The sequence below is a fragment of the Dromiciops gliroides genome, chromosome 4 (genome assembly GCF_019393635.1).
Source record: "Dromiciops gliroides isolate mDroGli1 chromosome 4, mDroGli1.pri, whole genome shotgun sequence".
NCBI lineage: Eukaryota > Metazoa > Chordata > Mammalia > Microbiotheria > Microbiotheriidae > Dromiciops > Dromiciops gliroides.
In genome coordinates this window covers 305,467,428-305,480,440 of record NC_057864.1, presented here as the reverse complement: position 1 = coordinate 305,480,440, position 13,013 = coordinate 305,467,428, and the positions used below count along the sequence as shown (strand labels likewise).

At 33.9% G+C, this 13,013-nt stretch overlaps 1 protein-coding gene across 1 annotated transcript in view; it reads left to right on the top strand.

Annotated features, from left to right (window-relative positions):
* The window catches only part of IBTK (inhibitor of Bruton tyrosine kinase), a 93,710-nt gene that overhangs the window by 56,001 nt on the left and 24,696 nt on the right, over positions 1 to 13,013 (top strand). The window contains exons 17-22 of the mRNA XM_044001957.1: positions 2,881 to 2,982; positions 6,317 to 6,434; positions 8,749 to 8,809; positions 9,396 to 9,517; positions 12,454 to 12,566; positions 12,777 to 12,836. Of these exons, the coding sequence (XP_043857892.1) occupies positions 2,881 to 2,982; positions 6,317 to 6,434; positions 8,749 to 8,809; positions 9,396 to 9,517; positions 12,454 to 12,566; positions 12,777 to 12,836 (576 nt within the window). The remainder of the gene's footprint in view (positions 1 to 2,880; positions 2,983 to 6,316; positions 6,435 to 8,748; positions 8,810 to 9,395; positions 9,518 to 12,453; positions 12,567 to 12,776; positions 12,837 to 13,013) is intronic.

Below are 13,013 nucleotides of genomic sequence, written 5' to 3'. Positions count from 1 at the left end.
CCCAGAACAGATTAAAAAGTAATTGGGGGGAAAAATGTAATTGGGTAATGTTTAACAAAATAAATAAAAACACAATATTGTTGTTATTCAGTCATATTTTTAGTCGTGTTGGACTCCTCATATAATACCATTTGGGGTTTTCTTGTTAGAGATACTGAAGTGGTTTGTCATTTCTTTATCTGGGTCATTTTACAGATGAGGCAGCTGAGGCAAGCAGGGTTAAGTGACTTTTCCAGGGTCACAGCTAGTAAGTATCTGAGGCCAAATTTGAATCCATGAAGATGAGTCTTTCCGACTCCAGGCCTGGCACTCATATCTAGCTGCCCTAAAATGTGATCTAGATAATGCTAATTTGTATTCAGTATGTGGCCCATTGGGATCTGTATCTATTTGAGTCACGTCAGGGGGATGGCATTTTAAAAACCTTCGTGGGGGAAAAAACCACCAACAAAAAAGCCCTAGTAGCTCCACCTCCTCTTCAGTGCCATGTATATATACATTGAATACTTTGGCTGTAACAATATTGAATTCTTTTAAGTGTAGGAAACTAGCAAACATAATTGAACTTCCATACTTTGAAATAATTGTATACGCCTTTTTGAGTTGTAGACAATACTAAAACATCTGTAGAATCATTATGCTATCTTACAATTCTTGGCAGTACTGTGAAAAGAAGGTAGTTTGATATAGTGGAAATCCCACAGAATGAACATGGGCTCAAGTCCTACTTTTCAACTTAAAACCACTGAAAAATTTTTCTGAGCCTGTTTTCCTCATTGTAAAATGAGAGAATTTTGGATTAGATAATCTCTGTGGTCCCTTGCAGCTCAAAATGTATAATTCTAGCCATTTTATTTGGAGCCAGTTTGTGTTATGTTTATCTTGGGAAGTTGGTATAGAGTTGTGGTATTAGCAAAAGGACACAAGTTTTCTTAGAAGTGGCTCTGTGAAGGATTTGAATAGGTATTGAAACAGGTTGAGTCCCTAGGAATTGAACTAGGAAATAGGACTGGCATTGATAAAGCAGAGGGGAAAAAAAGGATCAATTGCAATAGTATATGTAAAGCAGTGAAAACTGTAAAGTGCTAAATAATAACAATAATTGTTATACTTACTATAGTTATTATTCATATTATTGTTATTTTACTTCTATAATACTGAGTTCTAGCACAGGCTGGAATTCCTGGGTAAGGAAGCTCCCTGTCAATACATTTTCATTGTAAGAGTTGCCTGGTAGAGGCAATGACTGTTTCATTTTTGTCTTTGTACCCTCAGTGCTTTGCACACAGTAGGCACTTATGAAATATTTGTTGTCTTGAATTTTTGAAGAAAGTATTATATATAATACTCACTGACTTGGTAGAAATAGTTGAGCTATAGTTGTCGATTAACTGGATTAGAATAGAAAGACCTGAGACAAAGCTGTGGTACAAATTTAGTCAATCAATGACATTCTACAGTAATAAGTTTTACATTTACTGGTCTGATTGCTGAAGTTAATTCTGCCATGGGATTTTATGAGTTTTATTTTACCACTTGCTAAGCTGATATATTAACTTATAAAGATGAAATATTAGTGCTAGTTATATTAATTAAAACCAATAATTGAAATTCTGTTAATTAAAACCAATAACTTAAGCAGTTGTTTTGTGCCTAGGTTTTAATGAACAATTTTCTTGGTGTAAAAATAACATTTTTCTCTGCTTTTGATAAAAGGTTGAGAGTAGCCAGAGGTGTCTGCATAAAAACACTCTTTTGTAGCAATTTAAGCATACAGATATAGTAAATGATATTTATAACTGAGCTATTTTATGAAAATAGAATATAAAGTAATTTTTACTTGACATGTTCAGGAAATGATCAGAAGAGTTTTCTAGTGTCTTGTAGAAATAGGGTCTCATTACATTATAGTCATCTCTCTACATTCTAGGAAATCCTTAAGTCCATATGGAGTGTGTGTATATATACATATATATATATATATATATACATAGTCCCTTCTCTCTAAGACAGAATGTATTATCCTAAGCAAATTTTTAGTCTCAATCTAACTTACTTTTGTTATGCTATATGTTCTCAGACTTCCTTCTTTTCCATCTTCTCACTGTCCCCCACCTCAAAATATCATCTGTTATGTACTCAGAAAATATAAACTAATGTTGATTTTAGTTAAGTAAAATTTGAATGAGAAATTCTGCTGTAAAATGTTTATATGTCTCAAAGATAATTCTTGAATATTAGATGTTGTTCATTGTTTAGTATTGATTGCTACCATCCATGGGTATGGGTGATTGAAGATTGATCAGAAAACATTATAGACAACCATATTCAAATGGAAGAATACATAAAGTGCATTGTATAGATGAGTGATGCAAGTATATTTCCTATGTCAGAAAACAAAGAGTGAACTGTAGGAATTGTATGCTAGAATGTCTCCTGTGGTCCTGAAATAATAGAAGCTGTTTTGAACAACTTTGTGCCTGTATAGACCTTATTATGTTTACTTGTATGAGACATATCTGATATAACTAGGTTGGATGTATGGGAAACTAATTCAGCATCTCAGTAGTTGGACTATAGGTATTAGCTAGAATTAGATTTCTTTGGAAATTATTTTTATATGTCAAGGTATTTTAGTATACTTGTAGTGGTCATTAAAATATGTTCACCTATAGGAAGATGTCCCTTACTTTAAAACTTACAAACAAACAGCATTATTATTGCTACAACAACCTTTAGAATTTTTTTTTCTCAGATAGAATACCATATAGTAATTTTCTAAACTTGCTGACTTAATATTTAGTCTTTTAGTTTGTTTTCTTCTTTCTAGATAGCTTAAAATGTTATTTTAATAATAACAATTTTTTCTTTATTATTTAGACTCTCCAAGTGTGGAATTTGTTTGTAATGTTCTTGTGGTGGCTGATCAACTACTAATAAATCGATTGAAAGAAATCTGCGAAGTAGCAATAACAGAAAAACGTAAGTATTTTTCCAGTACAGTACTATTAATAAATTTTAAAGTTGGTTCAGGCTATATTTTAACTTCTTGGGAGATAATCTTCACTGAAGAAACAGCATGGAGTAGTGGATAAGAAAGCTGTTTTTAGAGTCAGAAAACTTGGGTTTGAATTCTGTCTTTGCATATTTATTTCTTAGTGCAAAAGCTTTTTTTTTTTTTTTTTTGGCGGAGCAGTGAGGGTTAAGTGACTTGCCCCGGGTCACACAGCTAGTAAGTGTCAAGTATCTGAGGCCAGATTTGAACTCAGGTCTTCCTGAATCCAGGGCCGGTGCTTTAGCCACTGTGCCACTTAGCTCCCCCAGTGCAAAAGCTTCTTTAACTGTGGGTTGCAAACCCATATGGGGTCATATAATTGAACATGGGGGTCATGAAAAATTCTACAACAGTAAAAGGTTATGTATACCTATTAAAAAATTTCTCTGGTGAAAAGGGGTCACAAGTAGAAAAATTTTAAGAAGCCCTGCTTTAGTAAAACTCTTACCAGACAGTCTGATATTATGAGTAGTAGAGCAAGTACTTGTCTGTATCGTTTAGTAGAGGGAGTTTCCTCACTGTAAATTCTCTGTATCAGTGAAATCATGTGTATGATTTTTTAAAAAAATGAGATAGTGATAGTTTTATATGGATCTTTACATTTTACATGGATCTTTAAGATTTGCAAAGTATTTACCTCATAGTATTTCTGTCAGGTATGCAATATAAATATTATCGCCATTTGTTGGTTAAGTGATCTGCCCATTATCATATAAGATTTGAAGATAGTTCTCCTAAGTTTAAATGGAGGATTCAATACACTGAGCCATGCTTTCTCTCAGTTTAAAAAAGGGTTGAATAATGGGTTTAGTGTGATTTCTACCTAATTTAGAAACTTCAAGTGTGAGAATTTGAAAGTAGGACTTTTAACTTTGGCAGCTAGACAGTAAGGTTGCTCATTGGATAGAGTGGTAGGCTTAGAGTGAGGAAACCTTGAGTTCAAATTTGGCCCCAGACACACATTAGCTGTGTGACCCTGGGCAAGTTACTTAGTCTCTGTTGGCATTAATCCACTGGAGAAGGAAATGGTGAACCACTACAGTATCTTCACTAAGAAAACCCCAGGGACATTATGGTCCACGGGATCACAAAGAATTGGATAAAACTGAACAACAACAAAAAAAACCCATTTCCAATATACTAAAATGGGCAGCTTCAACTTTATTTTCTTTTTGTGGAGTCTCATTCTAAAGTCTTCATGACTGAGTCTTTAATCCAATACTTTTTTATATAGGCTGACAATAACATATTTTTTTCTGGCTAACATCAAAACTGATTTCTTTAGCAAGTCAATTTTGTCTTTTCTAAAGTTAGACAAGCTCTTCTTGCTGTGCATTTTCAGACAATGACCATTTGAAAGCTGATATGCTAGAACCGCTCTATGCTAGTGAGCCTGTATTTTATCACTCTCTGAACCTAGTTGTGCCTTCTGTGTTATCTTTTTTTTTTTAATGATGTTTCTGAAGCCATGGAATAAGTTTCATTTTTTTGTTGTTTGTTTTATTGATGCCTTTTGCTTTTAAATCAATCCAGTATACCAGTCCCTACATGTCCCTTACCTAGTGAACCTTTCTTTATAACACATTAGGACAAAATGGATAAAACCCATTTATAAAATGAAACCAATTATACATAGTATGTGAAAACATATTCAACATTATTTCCTCATAGTCCTCTATCTTGGACAGAAGGAGGAAGGTATGTTTTCTCAACTCTTAAATGGGACCGTCCTTGGTTATGATGATGGCGATACAGTGCCCAGTTTTATTCTTTCATTTACATTGTAGGCATTGTTTACATCAATGTGCCAAAATTTGTTTAGCCATTTCTTGATCAATACCCCCAACTCCATTTTGTTTATAGTTATTTGTTATCACAAAAAGTGCTGCCATGAATATTTTGGCATTTATGTGAACTTTGTATCTTTGCTTTCCACAGGGTATATGTCCAGAGGGTATAAAATATTTTATTTTGCTTAACTTTTTAATTTTTAATTTTTGAGCTATTTTCTGAAACTGGCATATAATTATAAACTAATTTTTACCTGATGTGTTTAGAAAATAATCAGCGGGGCAGCTAGGTGGCACAGTGGATAAAACACTGGCCTTGGATTCAGGAAGACCTGAGCTCAAATCCAGCCTCAGACACTTGACACTTATTACTTGTGTGACCCTGGGCAAGTCACTTAACCGTCATTGCCACACCAAAAAAAAAAAAGAAAAGAAAAAAAATAATCAGAAGAGTTTTCTAGTATGTCTTATAGAAATGGGGTCTCATTACTTTATAGTCAGTCATGTCTCTACATTCTTGGAACTCCTTCAAACTTACAGGCATATACATGAACATGTATGAACTCATACACACACACACACTCAATACATTTTATTTAGCCTCTTGTTTCAGTCACATGGATGATACCTTCTATGAACTTGGGCAAGTAGCAATCAATAAGCTTTTATTAAGTGCCTACTATGTGCCAGGATCATAGTTTCCTCATCCAGTAAATGAGGGGATTTGACTAGATTACCTCTAATGGCCCTTCCAGTTCTAAATGTAAATGAACCCATGATTGAATTTGTATGCATTTTTGTGTTTGTGCATGTATGTTTTTGTGTATATATACACATATATATACACATATGACATATATACACATAAATTGTTCATGTATACTGTATTACGTTATAGAGTTGGATGTTGGAATATTTCTAGTCATGTTTATTTAAAAAGTTGGATCAAGTTGTAACATTTTTCAAATTCCATGAATTGGTGTGACCATATAATCAGTGACATCATGGCAAGACCCTTAAGGAGAACAGCTAGTAACAAAGAACTCTTCTGGGTCAACAATCAAATAATATATTTATATGTATTTTTGTTTATGAATGAAATGTCAGAAATAAAACTTATCCTAATATAATGTACATACCTTGATAAATAGTCATCAGATATCCAATGTAAGTTTTTTTTTAAAGTAATACACATTTTTATTTATAGTTTTGGGTTCCAATTTTTATCTCTCCTTCCCTCCCTGAAGCAGGAAGCAATCAGATATAGGTTATACATATATGATTATGTAAAACATTACCATATCAGTCATTTTGTATAAGAAAACTTGAATAAAAGAAAAAAAATTAAAGAAAGTGAAAAATAGCATGCTTCATTCAGTCTGTGTTCCATCAATATCAGTTCTTTCTTGGGAGGTGGATAGTATATTTCATGTGTCTTTCACAGTTCATCAAATAATATTTTCTTTTGCAGTTACTCTAAAGAATGCTGCTATGACATTGGAGTTTGCAGTAATGTATAATGCTGAACAATTGAAACTGTCTTGTTTACAGTTTATGGGGCTAAATATGGCAGCTTTACTTGAAGCAAGGTGGGTTTGTTGAATGATTTCTGTAACTTGTTTTTAGGTATTTGTATAGAATGGTAAAAAATATTAATAGAGCGTATTTTAAAAATTATTGACCTCAAGGTCTGGTTAAGTTGGGAGTTAAAAGTTACAATAATAGCTGATGTTTAAGGCGCTATAGAAAGCCTTTTTATATATAGAGCCTCACAACCAGCTAGTAAAGTTCATAGTACAAAGTAGAATTTAGCCCTTTTTTTCTTCTTTGGTCCAAATCTGTGATTTCATTAGCATAGAGAATTTGTTGCATGAATATTTCTATCGGTAAAGATTAGAAAAATCATCTACAACACATATTCTTAAAAAATCAACAGTCAGCAAACATTTAGTAAGAGCTTACTATGTGCCAGGGATTGTATTGAAAAGTGAGCATTGCAAGTGAAGACACAGTCTCAGTCTCTGCCTCTCAAAGTGCAGTGGGGGATACAAAATTAAAAAACCATACACATGCGTTATATACAGTGTAAATGGGGGCTGATCTCAGATGGAAGGCCCTAGCAGTATGGGTGTGTTCAGGGAATAGGAAGAAAAGGAATGGCTGGGGAGAGGTAGGATTCATGTTGAGGGTAGGATTTGGATTGAGTCTTCAGGAGGTAGAGGTTAAAAGGGAGAGTAGTCTAGGCCTAGGGTATAGAGAGAGTGAGGTATGGAGTTAAGAGAATGGGGTGTTGTATGAGAAGAACAGTAAGAAGGCCAGTGTGGAAGGATTGTAAAATATGTGGAGAAGAGAAAAGTATAAGACTAGAAAGTTAGGAAGAGTCTTTATTGGAGAAGACTTTCAAAATGAAACAAGACGATTTTATATTTGATCTTGGAGGTAATATGGAGCCATGGAGTTCAGTGAATGGGGAGACAGTGGTGGAGAACGTATGACATGATCAGACTTGAGCTTTAGGAAAATCACTTTGGCATTTGAGTGGAGAATATATTGGATGTGGAAAGAGACTCAATGAAGGGAGAGCAACCAGAAGACTACAGTAGTTCAGGCATAAGGTGATGAAGGCCTGTACAAATGTGGTAGCTGTTTTGGAGAAGAGAAGGGGACACTTCCAAGAGAAGTCATGAAGGAAAAAATGATGAGATTTGGTAATAGACTGGCTACATGTATTGAATTTAAGTGAGGAATTGAGAATGACACTGAAATTGTCCACCTAGGTAACAGGTGGTAATGATGCCCTTAAGATGAATAGGGAAGTCCTGAAGAGAGGGAAATGTCAAGTGCCTTCCTTGTGTCAAATGCCTAGTATCTTTAACAGGCAAGACTTGATCCTAAATCTTTGCTGACCCCAGGCTGACTTTCTGCCTACTATGCCAAACTTTTTTTTCCCCTAATCTTGATTTTACAAATGACAAAATTTAGAGAAATTAAGTGACTTTCCTAAATTTATGTAGTTGGTGATCACTAAGTGTCAGAGCTATTACTTGAATCCATTATTTATTACTCTAGAGCCAACACTTTTTTACATGACATTGATTATCTGTGATATCTTGTTTTGACCCAGAGATCCCCCTTAGAGTTTAATAAATAGGTGTGTATCTGTGTGTATGTGCTTACCTACACATGCACACATATGCTTTACTTTTTTATAAATCATTATCATATTGCATAGCATTTCTCTGCATTATATTTTAAAATATTATTAATGTTTTGTCTGATAATTATCTTTAAGTTGATCCCCTATACATATATTTTTTTAATTAAACTTTTCATGAGTTCATATGACTGCAGGCACACTGGGTCCTCAGAAATATTGGTTTTAGTTTACAGGAAACTAATCAAGTACAGTCAGCTGGGAGGTGGAAACTGGGAGGCACTGTAACAGCGTGCGTAAAATGGCCTCAGGGGAAAAAAGTCAGAATTTTTATTCCTATTTTGATTAATATGCAGTCATGTATGCTTAGCCTCAGGTTCTTCAATATTTCACTGTCATATTGAGCTTCACCTAGATGGGGATGAAGTTCTTTAAATGATATTATAAGTATATTATATTTATAAGTATATTAAAGTCAAGTTTTATGAATTTTTAGTTCTTACTTGCCATTTGATTACAGTAGATAAAGTATTTCTCAACTCTGCATTATGAGCTATCTTATCTTTTTAATTAATAAAGTATTTTATTTTTTTCCTGTTACATGTAAAGATAGTTCTCGATGCTATCTTATTCTTAATCCAGCATCATTGCCTACATAAAAATAACAAATTCTTAATTTTTTTTTTACATGGCTAGAGGGATATCATATTAAATGAGTTCTAAGATAAGTTGTCCATTTTATTTTATAGGACACTGGATGTTTTAAGTGATGATGTTTTGAAGGATCTTTCTGTATTCTACAGAAAAATGGTAAGGTTTATGTTGTAGTGAAGAGGAACAAAAATAACTAAAACAATCTGTGAGTTTTCTAGTCGATGATTTTTCTACACTTAGGACACTTTTATATGAAGAAATGAAGGGTTTTTCACTGACAGTACTCCTCTACTAGACCCTTATCAGAACATATCTAAAAAAATGGTGAAGATATAATATTAAAGGACTAAAAATGAATTGTATTCTGATTTTTCAATGAGTGGAGGTTGATGGTTTCAGAGAGCATCCTTTGTTATTACAAAAAAATGAAGAAATTAAGGTTCAACTAACTCCTAAGAATTAGGTAAAAATATTATTTTACCTAGAATAGAGAATAAGTATGTCAGGAGATTTGAAGTTTCATTCTTCTGTCACCATATAAATTTATAACATGACTAGTATTTTAATAATAATTTTTCCATTTTGCTTGAAACATAGACCCTATTTATGATATCCCAGAATTTTCCTGTTAATTTTAGTACTTTTATAATAAATGTAACTTGATCAAACTTAAAGATATGTGTCTCTAAATATAGAAAGGAGCTTCTTAAAAGAATTCTGTAACATGTCTGTTATGCTACAGATACCAGCAATGGATAGAAGGGTAATAACACCTTATCAGGATGGTCCAGATATTAGCTACTTGGAGGCAGAAGATGCTGATGTTTTTTTGAAAGGGGAAATGAATATGGAACACAGTTATCAGTAAGTTTCATTATTTTTGCCTCTTTTTCTTCCTGGAACTTGGTTCTTTTGGTGTATTATCTTTCTTCTACTCCATTATCTAATATGTGCACCTATTTATTTGCAGGTTCTTTCCCCCATTAGTATATGAACTCCTTGAGGATACAATTATTTTTGCATTTTTGCCAATCTTTGTATCCAAGGCTTAGCACTGGGCCTGACATATAGTTTGTGCTTAATAAAGGCTTGTTGATTAATTGTACATATAGTTCCCTGTTTTATGCTTCACTTCATATTTGACAACTAGAATCAATTTTTAAAAATCAAGATTTAATAAATTTATCACAGCAGTATTTTCTCTTCTGTATTTGTGTTTGTGTTAATGTAAACGTAGTCAACCATAGAGATTAATTTTTTAAATTTTTTTGCTTCTCATTTTCTAGGCTGTTTTCAATACATTCAAAGATCATTCTCATAAAGGCTTTTAAATCTTAAAAACTAGATATATGGAAAAAATAGTTACTGATATTTTATCAGTCGTCTTTGTTGGGTGGTGAAAATACTGTCTTTGATTTTTGTCCATTCTTTTAGAATTTTCCTTTCTTTGTATTCCTTCCAGCACAGATTCCTACTGTATATATTTATTCAGACTGGTTCATCTCAACTTTCTGGTTCTTGACCTTCTTGCAGTTGCCTTCATTCTTCTTCTTCTTCTCCTCTTCCTCCTCCTCCTCCTCCTCCTCCCCCTCCTCCCCCTCCCCCTCCTCCCCCCTCCTCCCCCTCCCCCCCTCTTCCTCCCCCTCCTCCCCCTCCTCCTCCCCCTCCTCCCCCTCCTTCCCCTCCTCCTCCCCCTCCCCCTCCCCCTCCTCCTCCCCCTCCTTCTCCTCCCCCTCCCCCTCCCCCTCCTTCCTCTTCCTCTTCCTCTTCTTCTTCTTCCTCTTCTTCTAAAATAACAAGCATTTTTATTTATAGTTTTGGGTTCCAATTTTTATCCCTTTTTCCCTCCCTCCCCTTCCACCTCCCTGTGAGGTGGCAGAAAGAAAGTGAAGAGTAGCATTTTTCAGTCTGTTCCATCAAAATCAGTTCTTTCTTTGGAGGTGGATAGTATATTTCATCAGTAATCCTTTGGGATTGTCTTGGGCTCATTGTATTGTTGAGAATGGTCAAGTCACTTAAAGTTCTTCATCAAACAGTATTGCTGTCTTTGTGGACAATGTTTTCTTGGTTCTGCTCTTTTCACTATACATCAGTTCATACAGGTCTTTCCAGGTCTTTCTGAAATCATCCTGCTTGTCATTTCTTATAGCACAATAATAATCCATCACTATCAGATACCCCAGTTTGTTTAGCCATTCCCCAAGTAATGGGCATTCCTTTGATTTCCAATTCTTTCTTTCTTCCTTCCTTTCTTTCTTCCCTTCTTCCTTTCTTTCTTCCTTCCTTTCTTTCTTCCCTTCTTCCTTCCTTCCTTCCTTCCTTCCTTCCTTCCTTCCTTTCTTTCTTTCTTCCTTCCTTTCTTTCTTTCTTTCTTTCTTTCTGTCTTTCTTTCTTTCTTTCTTTCTTTCTTTCTTTCTTTCTTTCTTTCTTTCTTTCTTTCTTTCTTTCTTTCTTTCTTTCTTTCATAGTATGTATCAAGTGTCTGGGGCTGGATTTGAACTCAGGTCCTTCTGAATCCAGGGCTGGTGCTTTATTCACTGTGCCACCTAGCTGCCCCTGATTTCCAATTCTTAGCCACCACAAAAAGAGCTGCTATAAATATTTTTGTGCAAATAGGTCTTTTTCTCTTTTTTGGGGATGTCTTTGGAAGATAAACCTAGCAGTGGTATTGCTGGATCAAATGGTATGCACATTTTTATAGCCCTTTGGGTACAGTTCCAAATTGCTCTCCAGAATGGTTGGATCTTTCTACAATTCCACCAACAGTGGATTAACGTCCCAGCTTTCCCACATCTCCTACAACATCCCATATTTTCCATTTTTGTTATATTTGCCACTCTGATAGATGTGAGGTGATACCCTAGAGTTGTTTTAATTTGCATTTCTCTGATCAATAACGTTCTAGAGAATTTTTTTCATATGATTATAGATAGCTTTGATTTCTTTGAGAACTGCCTGTTCATATCCTTTGACCATTTATCAATTGGGGAATGACTTATATTTTTATAAATTTGATTCAGTTCTCATTTGAGAAATGAAACTTTTATCAGAGATATTTCTTTCAAAAATTCTTTTCCAGTTTTCTACTTCCCTTGTAATCTTGGTATTTGCAAAAGCTTTTTAATTTTATGTAATCAAAATGATCTGTTTTAATCATCATGTATGTTTTCCCCTCTGGTTTTCCTTTATTTTGCATCAGTTCATATAAGTCTTCATGTTTTTCTGTATATTTTAACCAGTTTTTTTTTTTTTTTTACGTTTTCATGTCATGTCATTTTTGTAACAAATGATAGGAAATAGATGTGGCTCAGTTAGTTGCATTGCATATCAATAGCTTTTCCCTTTTTTATTAGGGTTGTACCAGAGATGGCATTAATGTCTAACCTTGCATGGAGAGACTGACATAATATATAGTGTGCTCTACTTTAATTCTATGCACAATATAGTGGTTCTAAACAGTATTATTTAACTCTGTATACAGAGTTGCATCTGTGTTGTGTTTTTTAACTTTGCAAAATATTTCTGCATGCATTTTCTCAGTTTTATACTCAAGTCTGGGGTTATATGGTAGTTATTATTCTCATTTTATAAGTAGGGTATCTGTGACATAAAGTAATTTGCCCAGAATCACACAGCCAGTTAGGACTTGAAGTTTGGTTCTTGTTTTTATTTCATGTTTGCTTGAATTCTGTGAAATGATTAAATACATTACACAATAATAACTGAAATACCCATTCTAGATATGTCTGGCTTAGGCTTCCTTTTATATTTAAAGATATTTGATACTCGTTTTTTCTTAGAGAAGCTTTCTTCAAAAAGGCCAAAACAAAAGCAAAAAAGAAGCCACGAAAGCGTTCAGACAGCTCTGGGGGTTATAACCTTTCAGATGTTATTCAGAGCTCACCTTCTACAGGTGAGTGGCAAGTCTTTTTTTATCATGTTTCTTTTAAATTTTCTTGTCATTATTGCGGAATAAGATATGTTCTTGATATATAAAATATAGTGCCACTTCAGAGCATAGAAATGATTATGTGGAGCAACTTTCAAAGCTTTTGAAAGAAATTTTTTAAAAAATTCAATAAATTTTAAAAAATCTTTTATTATGTGTTTTTTGGACATATAGGAACAGAGTTGTTACAACATGATTCAAATTGTATCAGTGATGCATTCAAGGTTTCCATGGGTAAGTCTTAAGCTGTTATAGATAGAAGATTCATTATTCTTTGTCATTGTAACAATGAGTGCATTATTTGGTTCAATAACATTAAATTTTACTTCTTTAATACTTTAAGTATCTGTGTTTTTGTAGTTGTAAGTATTCCTTCTCTTAACTCCATCAAAAACCCCTCTGTGACTTAAT